The sequence below is a fragment of the Acromyrmex echinatior genome, chromosome 7 (assembly GCF_024713525.1).
Source record: "Acromyrmex echinatior isolate Ae372 chromosome 7, ASM2471352v2, whole genome shotgun sequence".
Lineage (NCBI taxonomy): Eukaryota > Metazoa > Arthropoda > Insecta > Hymenoptera > Formicidae > Acromyrmex > Acromyrmex echinatior.
The window spans coordinates 5,022,018-5,045,820 of record NC_141858.1 but is presented as its reverse complement, the minus strand read 5'-3'; the positions used below and the strand labels follow the sequence as shown (position 1 = coordinate 5,045,820).

General features: G+C 43.6%; 3 protein-coding genes across 5 annotated transcripts in view; 1 reads left to right on the top strand and 2 right to left on the bottom strand.

Moving 5' to 3' along the window:
* LOC105154647 (uncharacterized) overlaps positions 1–23,803 on the top strand; it is a 577,042-nt gene that overhangs the window by 512,118 nt on the left and 41,121 nt on the right. The window lies entirely within an intron of this gene.
* LOC147909052 (uncharacterized) lies at positions 21,647–22,201 on the bottom strand. The gene has a single exon (XM_087408267.1). It carries the CDS (start codon positions 22,199–22,201, stop codon positions 21,647–21,649), a length of 555 nt encoding a protein of 184 aa, XP_087264393.1.
* Positions 22,221–23,645, bottom strand: LOC147909051 (uncharacterized). The gene has a single exon (XM_087408266.1). The coding sequence runs from the start codon at positions 23,643–23,645 to the stop codon at positions 22,221–22,223; it is 1,425 nt and encodes a 474-aa protein (XP_087264392.1).

Here is a 23,803-nt window from a genome sequence, read left to right as displayed (position 1 = left end):
TGCGTTTCTTATTACTCGCGTTTTTAAAAAATAGTTTATTTGCTTTCCAAGCACGCAATCTTCGCAGAAACATTTATCAAGATTGCACGAATTTATTCCTAATACGAGCTTTTCTTTGATCATTTTTCGTCAAACATTCATCGTTAATGTGACCGAGACGTTTTTATGCCAGGTTTTGAATGCGTTTTCTTCGACAATATTCGCATTGTTGATCGTCATTGTTTCTATCAATAAACAGTACGAATTATTATCTTGTCGAGTACCATGAATTTTCAAAATGTTTGAACTTCTTATTTCGACAGACTTTTCATGAAAAATAATAGTATCCTTTGTTCATACACGCGCCGGTTGAAAATAAATTTTTACGTAAAGGTACGTACAGTACATTTTCGAGTTTTCCGTTTTTCCATGCACCGTTAACTAATCGCTACCGTTCCATAGCCTTTAACTTCGCATAGTGTATTATCACCTAAAACTGACGATTTCATTTGTTATTTCATGAAAATCGTACAACCATTCACGTTGGAATGTCATGTGTTTCGAGGCACCTGAATCGAGAAACCAAATATTTTTTACGTCGCGATCTAAGAAATCTGTAAACATTTTCGCCTCCGTGACGACAAACGCGCTTACGTCCGTCAAATTTTCCACGTTTGAATTTTCTGAACTTTTATTATTTCTAAAGCAATACCTTGAAATGTGACCGCGTTTTTTACAAAAATAACATACGATATTCTTCTTTGTATCAAAGTTGTTTTTATCGACGTTCGATTTGGAATCTGCCGTTTCCATGTTGATTTCCCTTGTTTCGCTTCTGCTGTACTGTCATGGCTGCCGAACTGCTTGTCGCGTCGTCCATGGCGGCAAGTCGTGCTTCCTCCTTGATGAGATGTTCGATGAGTTTCGTTTGCGTCTGTTTTGGTTCGCTGACGCTATCCCATGCCGTCACCAGTGGGCCAAATTTTTGCGGTAGGGCACTCAAAATTTTGAACATTATGGTGACCTCAGATAATTCTTCGCCAATATCGCGTAGTTGACTTGCCATATTTTCGATCCATGCTGTACAACAGTGTCGTTTGACGTCATCTTGAGATCGAAATGAGACATTAATGTCAGCTTATTTGCCGTGCTTTTCTGCTCATGTATGGCACTTAATTTTGCCCACTTCAGCTGCTGTTTCACATGTTATCGGAGTTTCAAGCTGCTTATGATCCATTGACGATGAGACATAACACATCGCTCTAGCACTGCGCGCATTCCATGCGTCGAAATTGTTTGCTGTTGGCTGTGGTTTCGTCTCCGTTCCATCAACTAATTTTAGGAGACCGGTAGTTGTGAATATAGTACACATTTGGAACTTCCATACTTGATAGTTAGATCCATCAAACCGCATAAGTGATTTCAGATAAATCGAATCCATGCTCCGAGTTCGCCATCTCGATTTTCCGACACAAAGGACGCGGTGAAAGACACGAAGAAAGTTCACAAGATCGAGCACTTCACCTGTGAATTTACGTAAGCTTATTAATTGTTCTTATTAATGTTCTTTGCGCCTCTGCACACTGGACCCATAACCTGTTGGATTATTTGTGAAATAATAACAAAGAGTCTACGAAAATAAAGAAGCTGTTATTAGGTATAAGCCTCGTGACGAACCAATTATTGATACACCTAGCGTCTCGATCGATACTCGATACGCGGTAAGAAGTAAGAGCAATAACATCGCGCTGCGTGCAATATCATAACTACATGAAAAATAAAATTTGCTTGATATGATAAAATTATAATCGTACATTGCGCACATAACACGCGGAACATAAAAATATCATAATTTCTAACAATATCAAAATTTAAAAGCCGCGTTATAAGCTTTACACTGCTTTGTCTAAAATAACATCACGGCTAGCAATGTGTCCTTGGTGTCGAACAGCTGATCCGTACATCAGCCGATTGACATCAATATTGCAACAAGATTGTTATTATGATTCGTTGCATTTCAATTGGGCGCAAACGACGGGATCGATCGGCGAAGATACCAATCGCGATGCGAGAAGTTATCTCCATTCCGCGAAAATTATATCAGCAATTTTTGGCAAAAAGTAAGAAAATATTTTCACTTTGAATTTGTCAATTTTCTAGTAAGACATCGAATAAAGAACAATTTACAGTCCATGGTCATATAGTATTACTCGACAACATATGCTGTTATTGTTTACCTAAGACAATCAGTATCCTTTTTTTCCTTCAGTTACAAGGAAAAGAAAAATTTTTATTAATTAATTCTTTTATACTCTACGCATTACATGTTATGTGAAAGTCTGTGCTACGACTATTAAGCTCATGATACTTATACTTCGTTTACACGACCCGATTTTTGCTGAAGTTATATTGATGTGTTAAAACCTATACACAATATAAGAAGTATTAGGAACAGCAATGAATATTAAAATTTCAATTTATCTGATACCAATTACTTTGGAATATACGGTTTCTAATATAGGTTGAAATCTTGATATTCATTCTTGCTACTAATATTGTGCGCAGAGCGCACTTATAATGTACATACATTCATCCAAATCTGCCATAATGTATGCGTATGACACATTCCGAGTTTATACAACTATGATTCCAAGACATCTAGGAACCTGACTTAGAGCATAAAATTTTTCCAAGACAGTCCTGGAAAATACCAAATGTCTGTCAATACAAAATGGAAAATGTATATACATTCATCCAAATATATATACATTTAAATGTACAAACCCGGAATCTGCCATTGTATTCATATGGCAGATTCCAGGACATCCAGGAACCTGCTGCAAGACATAAAAAAATTTTTTCAGGACAGTTCTGGAAAATGCTAAATGTCCTGGAATCTGCTAATACAATTTGAAAAAAGTCCTGGAAACTGGACATATCCGCGTCGCGTATCAATGTTGATCAACATCTGGGGCATAGTCAAGTGCGTCCGACTTTTGGCACTCGCCTCAGAGCGATAACCACAAGAGCAGTGTCAGTTGCGTCTTTCCTAATTCCTTCTTCACATCGAAATAAAAGAATCTTCTGGACGTAACATCTTGTTGAAAAGCCTTCTCATTTCCGACCTGTTTTTCGAGACCTTGTTCCATCATAATACCTTGGTCGGTAAATATTTCGACCTCTCCGCTCCTCTTTGTCTCGTAGTCTTTTATCGCGTTCCAAATGTTTGGGGGCATATCTCATAAATATCAGATGCAAATTTTTCTCAAAATTTTTAGTTATTCCTTATGACAAAATAAGAAGAAATTTTAGCCCAATTGTATCTGTCTATTAAAAAAATTTTTTTATTTTTTACAAATACTTGATTTTTATTTGTAAATTTTTCTTATAAATGAATGTACACTAGATATTTTGAAGTTCGGTACACAAATAAAACATCAAAATAATAATTAATAATAGTTAAGAAACGATATTCTTAAAAAAAAAACTTCTTACAAAAATATAGCTGGGAACTGATCTGGATTAACCTAACGCTGCTAATTTAAAAAATCATTAACTAAATCGCTATTACGCAACAGAAAAATTAATCTAACTTGCCCATTTATTTTATTATTTTCTTGGTATTCTAAATTTTTTACATATTTTTGTTTTTTTTTTTGTATTTTATGAATCATTCTTTTTTTTTATATTTGTACATATTTCTTACATTTTTCCTTTTTTCATATTTTTAGGAATTTTTTGTTACGGATGTACAAATGTTTAAGAAAACGGATTAATTTGCAAAATTGTGTCGAATAACATATTGTCTAACAATTGTTCGAATATGTTAGGTAAATGCAATATAAAGAATCACATTCCAATAACCTTGATCTTGACATATGTTGTCAAGATCATGACCCTGAGTGACCTCCGCCAGGTTTTAATTGGCGATCGTCCTTCATTAAAAAGTTATTAATAAAAGAAGTTTGAAAAATGATATCTTTTCTACTATATAAAACAGAAATTTTCTGCTTTAAAGTATATTTTACAACTTTCCCATTCCATCTCCCTCCCTGTTCAGGGGCGTGTGACTTCCACGCGAAGCGACTCCCCAAGGACCGCACAACTTTTTGAGATTGATCATATTTCTTGGGAAAGTTATGCGCCCCGAAGCAGGAGGAGAAGTAGGGTGAGAGTCGCTTCGCATAGAAGTCGGACGCTCCGAAACAGGGGGAAAAGTGAAAATAAGTTCCTGCTTTAAAAACAAAAATCGGGAAATTAATGTTTTCAAAGATAATTTTTGATTTAAGAGTAGGAAATCTATTTTCCTTGACCTTGACAATATGTCAAAATAAAGGACATCGAAAGTGGATCCATTGTTTCCAATATTTCACCAACAAAAATTATATGGAGAGAAAATGTTATGTTATTTCTTAAACTTTTTTGTTTATAACTTTTTAACGAAGAACGATTACCAATTAAAACTTGTCGGAGGTCTCAAAATCATTACCTTACAATATATGACCTATAACACATATGTCAAGGTCATTAGTGTAATCCCTTATACTACACATTTATACGTTATTCGACATAATTTTCATAATTATAATGTGGACAGATCGAATGATACAGATCGAATGAGCACATAAATGAAGCTTGTAATAACTGCATCTATTAAATAAAACATATTCACAATTATAAATTTCACATGTATGGTTCTCAAAATTCAAACAAAATTGTTTGGAATGTAGCCGATGTTTTCTCTTTTACATAACCTTTATATGTAAATTCTTAAAGGTCTGAAACGAGAGGATGATATTTAATTCCAAACAAAGTCATTTAATTTGAAAACATTATTACGAGTATGTATACCAAAATCTAATTCGTCTGCAATAAAAGTATCCTCAATTTTTCATAAATAATTTTTGAATGGTCTGAAAAAATATACATCCAAAAGTTGATGTAATGCATATATTTTGGAAGGATTTAATGAATTTGTGCTGAAATTTTATCTGCTGGAGTGCTTGATAGAAAAATGTCTCTATTATTGTAAATTGACCACGAATCGACTAACAATAATGATTTAATATTAGGAGCCAAGTTGGAATAATAACAATTTCTTAAAGAACTGGAAAGGATAGTAGGGGCAGTAGGAGTCAAGCGCAGAAGACGTTGCGCAAATAATATACCTATGAAGTGTGAAATTTCTTTATTCACTAAAACGAGTTTACATGATTCGACTCGCTTTTGAGCGTTAGTTCCTCAGAAACAACGTAAACTAACATATATAAAAACATATATAAAAACTGTGAATAAAAGTTATTCTGTTATGGTGAGCTCCCCTACATTGAGAATTTAAATGTCGGAATTAAAAAGAGTGAACCAAAAAGAGTGAAAGAAAAAGGAAAAAGAAAAAAAAGAAATTAGGAAATATTGTAAAGTAGAATATGGAGCTAATTTATCAAACAACTTTAAGATTATAATTATTCAGCAAATATAAGGACGCTCACCATGCTCACATAGCACTATTATCGTAAACATTACTATAAAAATAATTCAAGACCTGGCTCCTATAATGTTGGTCAGTATCAGACACAGTGAGTTTTTGTTTTTTAGCTAGTAATTTTCCGACATAACAAATGGAAAAATGTAACATTAAAGCGTTAATTTCAAGAAATCCCAATTCCAAGAACAAGAAAGTTGGAAAGTAACACAGGTCAACATTTGATCTAAAAGGATACTCTGGAAGCGGACTGGTCCCAGTAGGTTTTTTGGGTCGCTGATTACGATGAGCGGGTTGGTTAAGCTTCATCACATCAGGTTCAAGGTCATTTCAAGGTCAAGTGGAGAGAAAACCTTCGAAAAAATCCAAAAAAATTCATGGGTATGTTTTTGAGGTCCCCGAATCCGAATCCGTAGTTCGTTTGAACCCACGACCCCTCCTAGAGGTCATTCAAGGTCATTCGTAGGAAATTTGTAGGTCAAGTAGAGAAATAACCGTCTGAAAAATATGAAAAAATGCATGGGTATGTTTTTGAGGTCCCCGAATCCGAATCCATAAATTGTTTAAACCCGCGACCTATCCTAAAAGTCATACAAGGTCATTCTAAGGTAATTTGAATATAAAGCACAAACAAAATGTATTCATACATATCTTTTTTGAGTTTAGCTTTCGATTCCAGAATTTAGGTTTAGTTGCAACCAGGACACCTCCCCGTGGTGACAGTGTGCAACGGAGTTGTCGCACTATCCGGCGAAGTTCCTGGGTTACGGCGATTATGCCGTCATGGCAACTAAACGTAGAAAATTTACGAGACAGGGTTTCGAATACCCAGAATCGGCGGCTGGTCAGGGTGGGGAAGCGGGCCCGCAGGCGTCGTCATCAAGCGACCGTAGCTCTACAGTGGTGGAAAACTTGGCCTCTGTAGAGTCGAATGCTACAAGACATTTGTCATGTACTATTGACGTGAACAATTTTTGTATTGTTTGTGGGGAGTTTATTCCACAAAAGAAAAAATTTGTATTTTCAGATGCTTTGAAAATAAAATATAAACAACTTTATAGTATTGATACAAGTTCATTGGACAACTCATATACTCCCAAAACTATATGTTCGAGATGCCGTAGTGTTCTTAATGAAATTAACAAGCAGGTATTTTCTAAACCAATGATATGGAGATCCCCAACAAATCATGCTACCGACTGTTTCTTCTGTTTAACAAACGTAAAAGGTTACAACCGAAAGAATAAAAATTTAATTTCATATCCACAAGTCAGATCTGTGAATTTTCCAGTTCCTATTCACACGAATACTAATGATAGCAAGGAAATAAATGAAGAGGAACTGGAAGATTTAAATGATGAAGATTTGTTAGATGGATCATTGGAATGTGATGAGAGTCAAAATTTTAGCACAGAAGAGTCAGATTTTGAGGAAAATACGGCAGATGCTGAGAAATGGGACCAAGATGAAGTGAGTGATCTTTGCAGAGACTTAGGACTCTCGAAAGAGAGCTCAGAACTTTTAGCATCCAGACTAAAAGAAAAAAAAGTCTTTCTACAGGAACAAAAATTTCTTTGTATCGTTCGAGAGAACGAACTTTCCGAAAATATTTTTCAAAAATGAAAAATTTAGTTTATTGCCATAATATTGAAGAGTTAGTGAAAGAATACGATATAGAATATACACCAAGCGATTGGCGACTTTTTATAGATTCGTCAAAAAGAAGTTTGAAAGCAATCTTGCTACATAATGGAAATATTTATGTCCCTCTGCCAGTTGCTCATTCAGTTCTTAAATGAAGAATACCATAATTTAGAATTGTTGTTACAAAAATTGAAGTACGAAGAAAATTAGTGGTATCTGTGTGGAGATTTAAAGATATTTACAATTGTACTAGGGCAACAATCTGGAAATACTTCTTTTCCGTGCTTCATTTGTAAATGGAACAATCGAGCTAGAGATCTGCATTATGTGAAAAAAGACTGGCCTTTGAGGCAGGAATTAATTCCTGGCGAAAAAAATATCATAGGTCCAAGTTTGATATCAACTAATAAGGTCCTTCTTCCACCTTTGCACATAAAATTAGGTATTATCAAACAGCTTGTCAAGGCTATGAGCCGAAATGAAAGTCCTGCTTTCATGCATATTTTTTAAGTACTACCTAAACTTTCGGAAGCAAAAATAAAGGAAGGCATCTTTACTGGACCACAGATAAGAGATCTCTTTAAAAATGATGAATTCGAGAGGAAGATGAATGACAAAGAGAAAGCAGCTTGGCAAAGTTTTAGGGAGGTGACAACGAAGTTCCTTGGAAACTATAAAGATCCTGATTACAAAAACATCGTCGCAAAACTTGTTAAAAATTTTGCAGAAATGGGATGCTTAATGAGTCTGAAACTGCATTTTCTCGGCTCTCACCTCGATTGGTTCCCAGAAAATCTGGGAGCTTTTAGTGAAGAACAAGGAGAAAGAATGCACCAGGACTTGAATGAATTCGAAAAGAGATATCAAGGTGTTTGGGGAATAAATATGCTGGCAGACTACTGCTGGAGTCTAAAGAGAGATTCAAAAAAAAGTCATAAAAGAAAAGAAATTCGAAGATCATTCCACCAAAAACGTTAGCGTTCACAATAAGAGTGAGCCTTGCCTTTATTGGCTGGATTCCAACTCCTCGCTTTAACTAGCCGGAATTTATGTCTTGCTATAACTGGCCGGGTAACAATTCCTTGCTTTAACTAGCCGGGGTTTAATGGGAGTTTATGTCTTGCCTTAACTGGTCGGATTATAGTTTCTGCCATTGACTGACTGGAACTGAATTGACTTAAAACCGACCTTTTTTTTTTTTTTTTTGATAACGGAGGAGAAATGCCTGACGCATACCCCGAGCCTCGGGGGAGAGCCCGGGGTTATGTGGGGCTTGCACCCACTAAAACCCCTCCGAGTGTCCTTACCTGGCCTTGCATGAGGGACTCCCAGGAACGCGTGCAGCATACTTCTGGGAGTCCCTCAGGCCAGTCGATTTATTGCCGACTTCTATTCCCGCCCGGGGATTTTTATGGCGTCGTCTGAGAGACGACGTGACCCCGGGCGGTGCTTGGCACCTTCGACTTTATTCGGGCGCTGGGGGGACACCACCCCCTGCGCCCGCCGCCCCGGTTGGTGTTGGAGGCGGGAGTTGGGGATCACGGCCCCCGCCGCGATCCCCAGCCCCCCGAGGGGCGCCAATCAGAAGTTTGGCGCCCCTCATGCTTCGGCGACGCGAGAGGAAGTCTCGCGGCGCACCCCCCGCGCGCGGCGGCGCAGGGCTCCCCGCCCGGTCGCGCATTCGACGCGGCCGGAGGATGATGAGCCACTGCACCCCGCGCACGCGAAGGGTCATCCTGTTTCCGGCGGCGGATCGACCCTAGGGTCGGCGATCCGCCGCCGCTTCACTGCGCCCCGCGTCCGAGACGCGGGGCCGTCACTGATGATGGTGGCGGCGGAGGTGGAGGGTTCACTGACCCCGACACTCCCGCATACCACCCCACCGTCCTCCTCTTTACTCCTCTCATCTATGGGGGAAGGAGGTCGCCGTCGTTCTCGCCCCGTGGGGCGGTCCCGGCGGCGGGTACGCGCGAGGGGTGACCCGGGACGCGAGCGATCCGGTTGGAGCCGGCGCCCGCGTTGACCCCCAACGCCACCACCCCTCGCATCTCCTTCCCCCCCGTCAGCCCCGCCACCCGGAGGCGGCGGGGGCGGGAGAAGGCCCCGACCTCCCGGTGCCCTCTCCCTCTGCCTCTCAGCCTCCTCCTTCTGCGACATCACCCGATCGCAGAAGGAGGAGAAGGCCCTCCAAGCACTCTCCCTGCCGACTATCTCCTTCACGACAGCCGGCAGGGAGAGATCCTCCCCTATCTCACGGACCAGGACACCGCGCTCGCCCGCCCAAGCCGGGCAGGTCTCCAGCGTATGCTGCGCGGTGTGCCGGTCCCCGTTGCAGTGGTGACAACAAGTGGTCGGCTCCTTACCTATGCGACACAGGTACTCCCCGAAACATCCGTGTCCGGTGAGCACCTGCGTCGCGTGGAACGATAGTCTGCCCCATCCCCTGCCTACTCATTCCTCGAGGCAGGGGAGGATGGCCTCCACGGTCCGAGCGCCCGTTGTCGGCGGGTCGTTTTCGAAAGTGAAGCGCCACTTTTCGAAGACCCGCCGACGGGCGTTCCTTCTCAGTCGGTCAGTGGTCCTCGGGGTAACGATCCCCCCCCGAAGCCGAATGGCCTTCACCCCGGCGAAGGTTTCCGCCAAGGCGTCGGCCACGTATTCGGCAGGGAGGATCCCCGCGAGGACCATGGCGGCGGCGTACGACACCGTCCTGTAGGCCCTACAGATGCGCAAGGCCAGCCGCCGTTGCACGCTGTGCAACTTCTGCTTTATTCGGCGACTGGCCAGGGCCTTCCCACTCCATACCGGGGCCCCGTAAAGGGCCCCGGACAGGACGGCGTGCATATAAGCCCGCCTGACCGATCCGTTCGGACCGTGGAGGTTGGGCATGAGGCCGAGCAGAGCGTCTGCTCGGCGGCCCAACCGCGGGGCTAGCTCGTCGAAGTGTTCGACGAAGCCCCAGCGACTATCCACGGTGAGGCCCAGATATTAGATCGTTGGCCTCACCGGGACCCGGACATTGTCCACCACTATATGTGCCTGAGGGGGCACCCCGCTCTTTCCATCGTGGAAGAAAAGAGCTTCCGATTTAGCGGGGGCCACCCTCAGGCCCAACTCCTTAATGGAGCCGACCACGCACGCCACTGCGACGTTTTCCATACCGACGGCTCTCTCCCAGGTCGTGGCCCCGACCACCACCAACGTGTCGTCCGCGTAACAAACGACGTGGCAGCCGGGGGGGATCAAATGTTGACCTGTGTAATCAAACCAGAAAATAATCACGCCAGAAGTACTCATTAATGCGTACAAACGACACTGAATCGTCGTCTTAACAATTACGTGGACAAAAAACTGGAAGATTTTCAGAATAGAGCAACATTCAGTCTTCCAGAAACCAGAGCCGTGCCCATATCATGTAGAGACATGGAACGTCGTGAGTAAATGGCATCCGTCGCGGAGCACGGCAACAACACCATCAATTCCTTCGCGAGCCTTATCGCCCCGTTCGAAGACCGTCGAAAATAATAAACCAAATGCGAAAGTGGGATCTTCAATTTGACGGAAAGGATCCGTGAGCGTTCTTTGAGCGCGTTGAAGAACTCAAGGAAGATTACGAGTTTTTGGACCAGCAATTCTTCAAGGAACTACCGGTCCTATTAAAGGGAGACGCGCAGACGATAGTGCCTCAATAATCGCAAACGATGAGCAAACTGGGACGATTTCGTCGCGAGTTTCAAAGCCGCTTTCCTGCCACATGCCGACGCATTCCAACTACTAGAAGACATGCACGCGAGAAAACAAAAACCCGGGGAAACATTCTTCAAGTATTCCACGACATTAATATCGTTGATGATCTGCGCCGGAATAACCTCAGAACAAAGATAAATAGAATACTTATACTCGCACTTCTTGTACCAACGGCATATTCGACACTCCGATTTCTGTACAATACAAGAGCTTAGCAGAAGCAGCCTATTGCGAGCGTTTGAAAGCACTTGAAACCGCAGAGGAAAAATCTAGGGAAACCACGCACGAAATATACCGAATACGGCCGTGATATTATATATAAGTGAAACGAATATTGCTGGAGATGCAAGAAACGGAGGCACACTTGCTTCGAGTGCAAATGCTTGCCTAAAAAATTTTGTTCACAGTGCAGCAAGGACGAAGTTTTAATCGAAGACTGCCATCCATCGTCGGAAAACGACGCACGGACTGGACAGACATCAGCCGCTCCACGGTCCCCATCATAAAGTTCACCCCCCGCATACGACAACATCAGTGCGAAAATCAGAGCTCGACGCGCTGATAGACATCGGACTGAAATATCGTTCAAGAACTCAAAGACGAGACATAAACTCGCGACGTGGGCTTCTCGGTTCGAGTAGTCACGAGCGAAATACAATTCACGAACGAACAAACAATCATCAGGGAGTATGAGCATGCCCGTTGGAATCGGAGAAGCGTATCTGGCATACGTTCTGCGTAACGTCAACATTAAGAAACGCCATACTCATACGCATAGATTTATGAGTGAAACTCGGCTACAGTTTACCCCCGCTCCCATCAACGATATCATCCGACGCAATTAAGACCACCGCGATTATCAAAGGACTTTCACAGAGACCAAAAACCGCCTCTTACGCGATTTTCTTAATGCTGAACTGCAGCTGTTTGAAGCCATGCAAGAATATACTTTGTGCAATATCATATATGCGCCAAACCAGATACCCGACCGATTAAACAACGCTACCACTCCCACAACCCCGCGATGCAGGCCATCATAGACGACGAGGTACTGGAAATAACTCGCGCAGGAGTAATTGAACCCACCAGTCCGTGGATCTCGCTGGTAATCATAGTAAAAGAAAAATGGTAAAAATAGATTTTTCATCGACTTCCAGCGCATAAACGAGATAACCGAACCCGACGCGTACCTCCTCCCGCAAATAATCGCGACATTAGACAAGCTGTAAGGTACCTCTCGACATTAAATCTCATGAACGGGTATTGTCAAATACCCATTCACGCCCGAAAGCAAGCCGGTCACAGCCTTTACGATACCAGGCAAGAGTATTAATTAATCTATATTAATTCACCGTCATGTTCGATTTACGCTCAGCACCGGCCACCTTTCAATGACTACTCGATACCGTTCTGGGACCCAAACTCGAACTCCACATTTTCGTCTATCTTGACGACATAATTATTATTAATCCTACATTCGAGGAACACTTTAACCTTCAGGGAAATTTTCAGAGACGCTAAGCTCCGAATTAACCCGAAAAAATGCCGTTTTTACGTAAAACAGTTAAAGCATCTTAGGCATATTGTGGATCGCGAAGGACTGCGACAAGGTCAAATCAATAATCGAATGGCCCACGCCCAGAAGTGTCAAAAGATAATTTTTGGGAGAAGCCTCATGGTACCGCCGATTTATTCAAAATTTTGCCACTATTACCGCGCTGTTAATTGCACTCACTCGAAAAATACGCACGATGAGCGTGAGGAGAAGAAGAGAGCATCGCGTTTGAAAAATTGAAACAAACACTTACGACCGCGCTCGTCTTAGTTTGTCTGGACTTTACGAGACGCTTCGTATTACAAACTGACGCCAGCAACACGGAGCTAGGAGCCAGTCTTGACTCAATACTTTCCTGGGAACGAACGCGTTATCGCATACGCAAGCTGGATGTTGCGTAAAATCGAATGAAATTACAGCGTGTCCGAGCTTGAATGCTTCGCCATCATTTGGGGTATCTGGCACATGCGAGATTAGAACACCTCGAAAGATACCTCATCACCGTTAAAATCACCAGTCATTTAAATGGCTACAAAAACTAGAATAACCAACGGGACGGCTCGGACACTGGGCATTCGAGCTCTAGCAATACGATTTTGACGTCAGGTATTGTAAGGGCGAGTTAAGTCGAGTTGCAGACGTACTTTCACGACAACTCATCATCGCCGCCTCAATCCGTGAAAACCCACAATTACCCAGTATTCCGATTATGAAGTCAGGAATGATAAATTATACCGGCACCTGCTCCACGATTTAGACTTGAAAGAAATACTCGCCGAAGCACAATGGAAAGAGTGCGTACCGAAAGAGCGGCACGCCGAAATATTACGCATCAATCACGACGAGGCAACAGCTGGGCACCTGGGAATTGTGAAGACCATTGCCCGCATTATGCAAGTATTGGCTCGAAATGATTCGCAACATTGCCAGATACGTGCGAAACTGCCAGAATTGTCTGAGACACAAAGTCCTGTAGGCAAAGCCCGCGGGCACGTTACATGCTACCGCTACGCTCTGATGCCGGTCGATCTCATTGGACCATTACCGCGATCAAAGAAAGGCAATGTGTGACTCTTAAATATACAGAACCGATTCTCCAAATGGATTGAACTGCAACCCCTGCGACGTGCCACCGCCCCGACTATAGCACAAGCCGAGGACATTAGCCTACGCCACGGATGCCTTAAAAGCATTATTTCCTATAACGGCACGCAATTTAAATCCGCGCAGCTAGAAAGACTCCTTCCGGCACATGAAATTCGTCACGTATATACACCAGCGCATACGCCACAATGTAACTATCGAGCGCACGAACCGTACAATCAAAACGATACTAGCACAATATATCGAACAAAATCACCGGAATTGGGACGAGCGCATTCCCGAATTTCGGTTCGTATACTATTCCGCGAAATATGATTCTACCGGATGTCCATCGCCGGTACACTAACAAAAATGAATTCTGTCGCCGATAGATGATGTCAGTGCGAATCGGAACAAATCTCTAGCACGGATTTTATAATTAGTTGTTGACGCAATCTCCAAAAGTCTCGACTGACCAAGATACGAATAAAATTACATAAATTATAAAATGTCTCGACTGTAGCAAGCGGGTGAATTGACAATTAGTATTCTTTTTAAAAGAAAAGGCGCTCGGGTGAATAGTGGCTCGTAATTTTGTTAATTCACAGCAGCCATTAAATCGCTTGAAGCTTCTTGCGTTTTTACGCGCTATCCATCCGACACTAAGAACTCTGAGATCATCAGCTTTACAATTACGGCAACGCTCGTTTCACCCAATGGCTTCTCGTACCCTCCGGTATCCTTATGACAATCTCGACTCTGCTTTCGGTAACCTCTGAAGATCGTGCGTCCTCTCAATTACAACAGCTCGGCCACAGTACAAGTATCGGCCGAGAGTTTTCCGCGGATTCACGCAGACCATTCGGCTCCCTTCTAATCGGAGCCATCACGCGCCGATTGGCCCTTATCAGTCATGCAGTATATCGTATAAGTCCTTACGGGCCGCAAAATCTTGCACCTTAGGGCGCGCAATATAAATTTAAGATGGTTTTCAATGTCGCCTGCAGCCCCTGGGTTATTTGGATTGGTTCGGAAAATTTGCCACCGGTTCCGCGTCGGAGTGTCTTTATCTCCGACTGATCTGGTCCTCAGCCACCTAGCATATCTAGAGCTTTCTCTTTCTATAATTCTTTTCTACAATTAATATGCGATACATCAAAGACAGCGCATTTCAAAAATGTTCAAAAGTATATGATCTGCGTGTCCGATTTCCCGGGTAGCTCTCAGCCTATTATCGCATCTTCGTCCTTTTCTGCATAGTAGGTTTCCCTCTTTTGATGGTGAGACAACAGAGATTATAAAACAATAATTCAACCATCGAGTATAGTCCGTCGGTAATATTAGATCTAGATATAAGACAAACTAAAAAAATGAGTTCTTAACGAATAAATTAATTAAACAAATGATTAGCGCATGCGCCCACTTGTGCACTCGTCCTCTGAGCCGAGAGGACGCAAAATCCCCCCGTCAATGATCCGCAACAGTAACGGACAAAAATTGTCACGTCATAATATTAGGTGTATGACTTTGTTCATTCGGTTTTCGTATAGATGGCTTTAGCGGTAAGTGGTAATCGAAATAAATAGATCATAGACGTCACACAATAAACTTGGGCATCTGTCAACATAATCCCATTAGAAACATTAGTCGATTTGTGTCTGCATCATAAAGTTATTCTCGATTGAAAATGTCAGTTTACGAGCCAAATTCTTGTCATTTGCGGGAGGTTTTAATTTTCTGCTTCAATATGAAGAAATCTGCGGTTGAGGCTCATCGAATGCTTTCAAATATTTATAGTGAAGCTGCTATTAGTGAAAGAACGTGTCATAAGTGGTTTCAACACTTCAAGAACGGTGATTTTCACGTCGAAGACCAGCATAGCGGTGGAAGAGAGAAGGTTTTCGAAGATGCAGAATTGAAGGCATTACTTGATTAAGACTCTTGTCAAAATCAAAAAGAATTGGCACGATCATTAGGAGTGACTCAATCAGCCATTTCAAAACGTCTCAAAGCCATGGGAATGATTCAGAAGCAAGGAAATTGGGTGCCGTACGAGTTGAAGCCGAGAGATGTTGAACGACGTTTGTTTGCTTGTGAACAGCTGCTTGAAAGGCAAAGACGGAAGGGCTTTCTACATCGCATTGTGACTGGGGACGAAAAATGAGTTCATTACGATAATCCCAAGCGCAGAAAATCATGGGGAATTCCCAGCCATGCTTCCACGTTGACGGCCAAACCGAATATTCACGGCTCCAAGATCATGCTCTGTATTTGGTGGGACCAGCTCGGCGTAGTATATTATGAGCTGTTAAAACCGACTGAAACAATCACAGGCGATCAGTATCGAACGCAATTGATGCGTTTGAGCCGAGCATTGAAAGACAAACGGCCGCAATACAACGAGAGATACGATAAAGTGATTTTGCAGCATGACAATGCTCGACCCCATGTTGCGAAAGTGGTCAAGACATACTGGGAAACGTTGAAATGGGAAGTCCTACCCCACCCGCCATATTCTCCAGACGTTGCTCCCTCTGACTATCACTTGTTTCGATCAATGGCATACGACCTGACTGACCAACACTTCCGGTCTTATGAAGAAGTAAAAAATTGGATCGATTCGTGAATCGCCTCAAAAGATGACCAGTTTTTTCGACGCGGGATTCGTGTGCTGCCCGAAAGATGGGAAAAAGTAGTGGCCAGCGATAGACAATACTTTCAATCATAAATGTATAACCAGTTTTTTACAATAAAGCCTCGAATTTCGGAAAAAAACCGCATGAGCAAAGTCATACTCCTTATATATACAGGGTGTTTCAGAACTCGCATATCGCCAGCTACCAATGTATTCTCCGTGAATATAAGACGGAAAGTTCTTTACTAAAATCAAAAAGCAATTTGGTGAGTAAAATTTGAATAATCAGATATTGAAGATTCGTCAGAAGTTGACGAATAGGCTCGCGTGGAATTCGCGCCATCAAGATCCGCACAATTAAAACTGGCGCGAGGCACTTTAGACACTTGCATCGTGCCAAAGCGTGTTTCTCATTATTCTTTGCATTTAATTAAACTAATTAGTTCAAATTGTTTAAAATATATCAATTTGTTATATTTGAAAATTATTTAAAATATCCGCAAATTATTTAAAAACAATAAAAATTGTTTACAAAACCTTAATAAACTTTGTTAAACTAAAGAAGTATAAATAAAGGAATAGTTAAATAAAGAAGTTTAACAAATATTATATAAGCAACGTTACGATCATTCGAGAAAAATATTGCCTCGGCCGGGAATCGAACCTGGATCTCTTACATTCCGTGCGAGCGTCCTGAGTCTTTAGACCACCGAGTCTCAGAGAGACTCAGGACGCTCGCAAGGAATGTAAGAGATCCGGATTCGACTCCCGGTCGAGGCAATATTTTTCGCAATAAGTTTATTACAGTTTTTTAAGATTAATTTGGGAAATTTAGGAGGATTATTAATATTTCAGATTGATTGCGTTGAAAATCCGACAACCACACGTAATTATCATTTCTAAAATTAATTCATTTATAATATATATATAGTATATATATATATTATATATAGTATAATATATATATAGAATATATATATTAGTTCAACATCTCAACACTCAGACCGTAGTAGCGCTTCGTATTTAAAGTAATGTTATTTGACATAAACGGTCTTGTTTTTAATCTTAATAATTTTTAACTTTTATAAACTACATATTTCAAGATATTTTAAACAATTTTCAGATTATAAAAATATTTGTATGTTATTTTAATCAATTTTAATCAACTTTTAGGTTTTTGTAGCATTAAACAGATTTTTTTTAAAAATTAATACAATGTCATTATTTCAAGCTATAATTAAATTAACTTTAAATTAATATAATTAACAGACGTTTCAACTTACAAAGCCTTCTTCAGTGCTACAACACAGAAATACAATCTTACATTAACGAATAAAGAATAACGGATACAAAATTTAAAAACCTTCAATGAAGCGTCAAAGTATAAAAAAAATATAAAAGAATATAAAAAAATATAAAAAAAATTCGAACGTCAAGTATTTTGCCAGTTGACAAAAAGCTAGGAACATTTGGATACTTCAGTCAACAGTAGATCAATTATGTTCATCGATAAAATAGATTTGCCAAATTCCTTAGTTGAGATTGAGAATCCAGTTTGTCACAAACTTGTATCAAACGATTTGAGAATTCTTTAATTACAAGTATTTTATGATATTCTGTAGAACAAATAAATTTAAAATAATATATTATTAGTGTGAAAAAGAGGTATAGAATCAAATAATAACTTACATAATTTATATAAAATACTATAATCTAAATACTAAACTCAAAGATCCGATTAAGTACAATAAAAATATTGACTGTTGCTCGTTTGAAAATTAATTAATGTGAAGTGTAAATCAAATAAAAGTAAGTCAATAAAATCGAATGTAAAAACAACTCTATTCAAAACTGTGACCATTTATATTCTCGTATATCGTTAAGTATGTTAAAATAAGAATTATCCAATAACTCAGTATCTTTCATTAAATTTAAACCGTTTTTTTATTCTTTAATATATATATTTCAAAAATATTTCTTTTACGATAATTCTTTTCAAAATCAAGAGTACTAACTTTCTCCCAATCAAAGTCGTGATTAGTTTCAGTGATATATTTTGAGATTACTGAGTGCTTGGATCTAATTTTAGACTGAGTTTTGGATTTAATTTTGGACTAATCTAATTTTATATTTGTTCGAGAGCGAGTCAGAGCGAGAGCGCTGGCGAGAAAAATTTAAGTGATACGGCATTTAGTTGTATTTCGCTTCAATCCAATGATATTTTTTGCGAATCAAACGCGACGGTTTTCTGGCGGCGGAGCGTCTCCTTGGCGGTGCACTGATAGCGAAGCGTTGATTCAAAAACGGCGGAAAACTAAAAGAGAGATTGCTTCTCAGTTTTGCCTTTTATGCTCTTTTGAAAACAAAGGCTTCCCTTTGCATTCGCCTATGAGATTTTTGCAAATTGAAAAATTTGAGGTGACCCTCTGTTTCGGGTGGCGATTGGCAATTTCGAGCGCAACGGCCAAGCACTATTGCCATGCGCGCCCGTTAAATCTGGATTTTTGATTGGGATGAACGCATATTACGCGTTTTGCGTCACGCGATCGCGCGTGCGCTGCGACCGATCCGGGTTGATTCGCCGTTATAGCGGTTGAGATCTGCGTACGTGCGACGTACGGCTTAGCTTATTGTTTTTCGACTTTATCGAGGTGATAGCCGAGTTTATGTTTTGGAAACCTCTAAGGACGCTTGGGATCCTTCTAGAAGCTTTCGATCCGCATGTCGCACGAACGCCAAATATGCAAAATATGTACATGTTGGCCATATCTCGAACATTCCGCCCGCCTTGTCACGCAGTGACGAAATTAATGATCACGCTTGGCAAGTATGCAGATGTCGCGAGTTCAGTTGTTGCTTGGGATCGCGGCGTTTCAGGTGGCGCAGGCTGATGATGTGTGCGCGTTCCGTGCACGGTGTCGGAAGCCTATGCGTGCACATGATCGGATACGCTCTGAGTTTAAATTAAGACAAAAGTATTCAGGAGATGCAATGACGCAGACGCGGTCATGTAATTTAGCTATGACATCGATCAAAGTGAATTAGCTGTCAATCGCGATTGCAAGGCGTAAGTTGCGCAATGGTTGCGAAAATAGAACGTAATCAGAATAATTTCGAAACGAAACGGCGAAAATGTAACAAGATAGTACATTGGATAGTACATTGCGAACGGTAAACATGCTATTTTCAAAAAAAAGAGAATAGGAAGATTCGCATCCTCGAAGGGTGCGAAAGGTAAATAAAGTAAACGCGAACATTACTGCGATTGCAGGCGCTTTAACCGACGCGAGTACATTGAAGAAGATCGCGCGGTTCATTACAATGTGCGGTTTACTGCTCTTGCGAGTCCGCGTGTAGAGTGGGCGAGGCAGGTCCAGGCAGCATCACTAATTTGACTAGAGGTCGGATGAGCTCGGAAGACGCTGTGCGGACCGTTGCCACTCGGGTCACCCCGTCCTCTCCTGGGTGCAGCTTGGTGATGCGAGCTAGAGGCCATTTACTCGGCGGTGATGTCTCTGAAGCAATAAGGCATAATGAGCCAATTTGAGGCGCGGCGCTTACCTTGCACCACTTCGGGCGTGAGGTCAAGGAATGCAAGTACTCTCGCGACCACCTTTCCCAAAAATAATCACGCATTGCCTGAAGGTGCTGCCAACGAGAGAGAGAGCTCGTTGCCTTCTCTGCGAGCGACGGTTCTGGAATGGCTAACAGCGGAGCTCCGATGAGCAGGTGTCCTGGAGTGAGCGCTGAGAGGTCGTCGGGATCGTCGGATAACGCCAGCAATGGCCGAGAGTTCAGACAAGCTTCTACTTGAGCCAGAAGAATACTCATCTCCTCATAGGTGAGCGTGGTGTCGCCGATCACTCTTCGAAGATAATATTTCATCGATTTTATTGCTGCTTCCCAGAGGCCACCGAAGTGAGGTGCGGAAGGTAGGTTGAAATGCCACCGGATTCCTTCTGTCGCAGCAGCATTCGCGATGTGGCTGCCGTTGATGGAAGATTTGCGAAAAAGTTCTCATATCTGTCGGTCGGCGCCCACGAAGTTCGTGTCACAATTGGAGTGGATGTCCGAGTAGATTCCTCTCCTTGATGTAAATCGACGAAGCGCGGCCAGGAATGCGTCCGTCGTGTAGTCGGACACAACCTCAAGGTGCGTTGCCTTGGAACAGAGACACACGAAGATTGCAATGAAGACCTTGTGAGACCAGTGCCTGAGCCCTCGGCTCGTGCGAATAAATATCGGCCCGGCGTAGTCGATACCGGTTCTGAGGAATGGACGTGCAGGAGTTACGCGTCCTTGAGGGAGGTTGTCCATCGGCGGCTGTGGCATGACCCCTCTCCATCTAGTGCAAGTGACGCACCGATGCAGCCAGTGTTTCGTTGTGGCTCGCCCTCGAGAGATCCAGTACCGCAGTCGCAACAGGCCCACAGTCAATTGCACCCCTCCATGGAGTGCTCGGCGGTGACATGAAATTATTAAGAGGCGTATGAGGTGTGAGTGCGGCGGAATGATTGTTGGATGCCACTCGTCCGGAGAGAGAATCGCGTGCTTTAGGCGACCTCCGACTCTCAGCACTCCTTGCTTGTCGATGAACGGACTCAAGGTTCGCAACTGGCTGCGAGGTGGCATCGGGCGTTGATCCTCTGTGGCAGTGACCTCGCGTGGATAATACAGTGCCTGACCACCAGAGTGGATGATCTATGAGCTCTCCTGATGTTATTCCCCGAGAAGCGCAGTCGGCCGGGTTGTCCTTTCCAGGAACATGACGCCATCGTCCTTCTGGAAGCGCTTCTTGAATCATGGACACGCGTCTGGCCACGTACGTCTTCCATCGAGAGGCGTGACCCTGGATCCAGTAGAGTGTGACCTTCGAATCGAACCAAAGAGTAACTGGGGCTGTGGACAGGCTTAAAATGGTATGTGTGTGCGCGACCAATTTTGTGAACAAGGCGGCGGCGCACAGCTCCAATCGCGGCAAGGACACCGGCTTGATTGGAGCGACCTTACTCTTTGCTGCCAGCAGGAAAACCTTGACATCGTCAGTGCTAGTGACACGAAGGTACATCACGACTGCGTACCCTCGTACTTTCGGACGCGTCGGCGAATCCATGCAACTCGATCTTAGCATCCTTGGCGCCTGTGTTCAACCAGCGGTTGATTCTGAGCTGTTCAAGCCTTGGGAGTTCCTCCAGGAAACGGCTCCACTGGTAGGCGTCTGCTTGCGGGAGCGGGGCGTCCAGCTTCTGCAATCATGCTGATTGAAGCAAGATTTTTGCGCGAATCACTACTGGTGTCAACCATCCGAGCGGGTCAAACAAGCGCGCGGTCTCCGAGAGAACTTTTCTCTTGGTAAAATTCTCAATGATGCAACCTTGAATTGAAAATGCGAAGGTATCGTCCACCGGGTGCCACTGCAAGCCCAGCGTTGCATGACCCTCGTGTTCCCACGACGAATCCGCGAGACAATGATCCGCAGGAATGCCGACGAGAATTTCAGGATGATTGGCGGCCCATTTTCTCAGCGGGAATCCGCCATGCACAGCTCACGGAGCTCGGATTGCTTCGCGATCGCCTCTTCTCTAGTGTGTGCTCCGGTCACAATGTCGTCGACGTAGCAGTCGTGTCTCAATACGGCGGAACCTCGCGGAAATCTCGCGTTTTCGTCATCGGCGAGCTGGCGAAGAGTACGGATAGCAAGAAACGGCGCGCACGACAGATCATATGTCACCGTGTTCAATCTGTACTCACGAACCGGATCGTTGAGTGAGTGACGCCAGAGAATGCGTTGATAATCTCTGTCTTCAGGTGCTACGAGGATTTGGCGATACATTTTCTCGATGTCCATCACGATCGCGTATCGATGCCATCGCCATCGGGTTAGCACATCGGCGAGCGATGGCAACAAGTTAGCGCCGATCAATAGCTGAGAGTTTAGTGACTTACCGGACCTTGTACTCTGAGATCCGTTGAACATCACTCTGAGTTTAGTCGACGAGCTCGATTCTCGGAGCACTCCATGGTGAGGCAGGTAGCATCTTGCCTGAGATTCCGATGACCTTGACACTGCCTCCATGTGATGCAACTCTTCGTTTTTATTCCTTCAGAAAGGCGCGGTACAGACGTCCGAATCGAGCGTCGCGGTCGCATCGTCGCTCCATGGCGATGAGCAGTCGCTCGGCTGATTGGCGGGTGTCACCGAGGGCTGCCGGCGGCGCGGCAAATAGCAGTCGCACAATGTACCTCCCTGTAGCGGTGCGGCTGTGAGTCCGAGCAAAGAATTCCTCGCATCGTTGCTCGTCTGGCGTGATGGACACTGAGGCGGAAGGTTCCTTCTCTTGCTCCCAAAAACATTGCACGAGCGCAGTCAGCTCGTGGTCGGCGGTGCACTGGAAGGAGCGGTGTGGAGTCGCTGAGAGATTCTCGCCGCAGTCTCCCGAGAGAATCCATCCGAGCAGAGTATGCTGAGCGACGGGAATGTGCGGATCGCCTTTTCGCAGGCCCTCTTGCAGAATGATGAAGCACACTTCCGCGCCGAGCAGCAGCTCGATGGGATCGGCGGCCGAGAATTGCGGATCGGCCAGCTGAAGACCTTCGATGTGAGGCCATGTAGTCTTATATGTCGTGGCTGCTCTTTGATATAACGAGAGACTTGGCAGGATGAAAGCGACAGCGGTGACTCGAGCTCCATTGATCCTGGAGGTGAGATTGAGAGACACTTTCCCGCGACAGGAACCCGAGGGTGAGCCGCCGATGCCGAAGATTGAGATTGCCGCGCGGGATCGCGGCAGGCGCAAGCGCTGGACTAGCGTCTCGGAGATCAAGGACACTTCCGATTCTTGATCGATCAGGACTCTAACCGGGTGTGGATCCCCGTGACGATCATCGACGGTAATTCTCGCTGTAGCGAGCAGGATGGCCTTGCACTCGTTGTCTTGGCGCACAGCGGTCAACACATTGGCGTCGGCGGGTTTCGCAGCGACGTACGCTTCGTGCAAGAGTGTGTGATGTCTCGCCTTGCACGAGAAGCACGTCTTCGTTGACTGGCATTTCGCGACAGGGTGCGAACCGAGGCAATTGTAGCACAGTCGATGTGTCTCGGAGACGGACTTTCGCTCGAACGCGGATTTCGACTTAAATTGTTCGCACATCATTACGTTATGCCGACCTTTGCACAGGACGCAACCGGGAGTGTCGGCCACCCGTTTGACGACGTGCAACTTCGCGATTCGCGGTGGATCTCCAAGGATCTTAGTAGCTCTTGGTTTGGCGGCCTTGAGAGTCAGCGTTCTCTTTGTGATGAAATCCAACAACGTGTCGTGGTTTGGCAAGTCCGTGGAATCTCTCGTGTGCGATTCCCACTCGAGACGCGTTTTCGGGTCGAAAAGCTCGATGACTAGGTGATTCAAAAGGTCGAAGCCATGTGAATCAATTGGTCTCCCTATACTTTCTTGGCCGTTCACGACACTGATCGAGGCGTTGTAGATGTGGCTAAGTTCCTCGGCAGTATCGCCTTTCATTTTTTGCACTGAGGTGAACGTGCAAAAATTGGAGCGCGACAACTCCCTTTTATTCTCGTAATGCTTGCAGAGCGCCCACGCGCGCGAATAGTTGTCTCCGGTTACGGCCAGCGGGCGTATCAATGCCTCCGCGGATCCTTCCAAGCAATGCTTTAAAT

What these genes read in the sequence shown, in the direction of transcription:
- LOC147909052 (XM_087408267.1), bottom strand. Translation starts at nt 22,201, where the DNA reads ATGGAGGCAGTGTCAAGGTCATCGGAATCTCAGGCAAGATGCTACCTG.
- LOC147909051 (XM_087408266.1), bottom strand. Translation starts at nt 23,645, where the DNA reads ATGAAAGGCGATACTGCCGAGGAACTTAGCCACATCTACAACGCCTCG.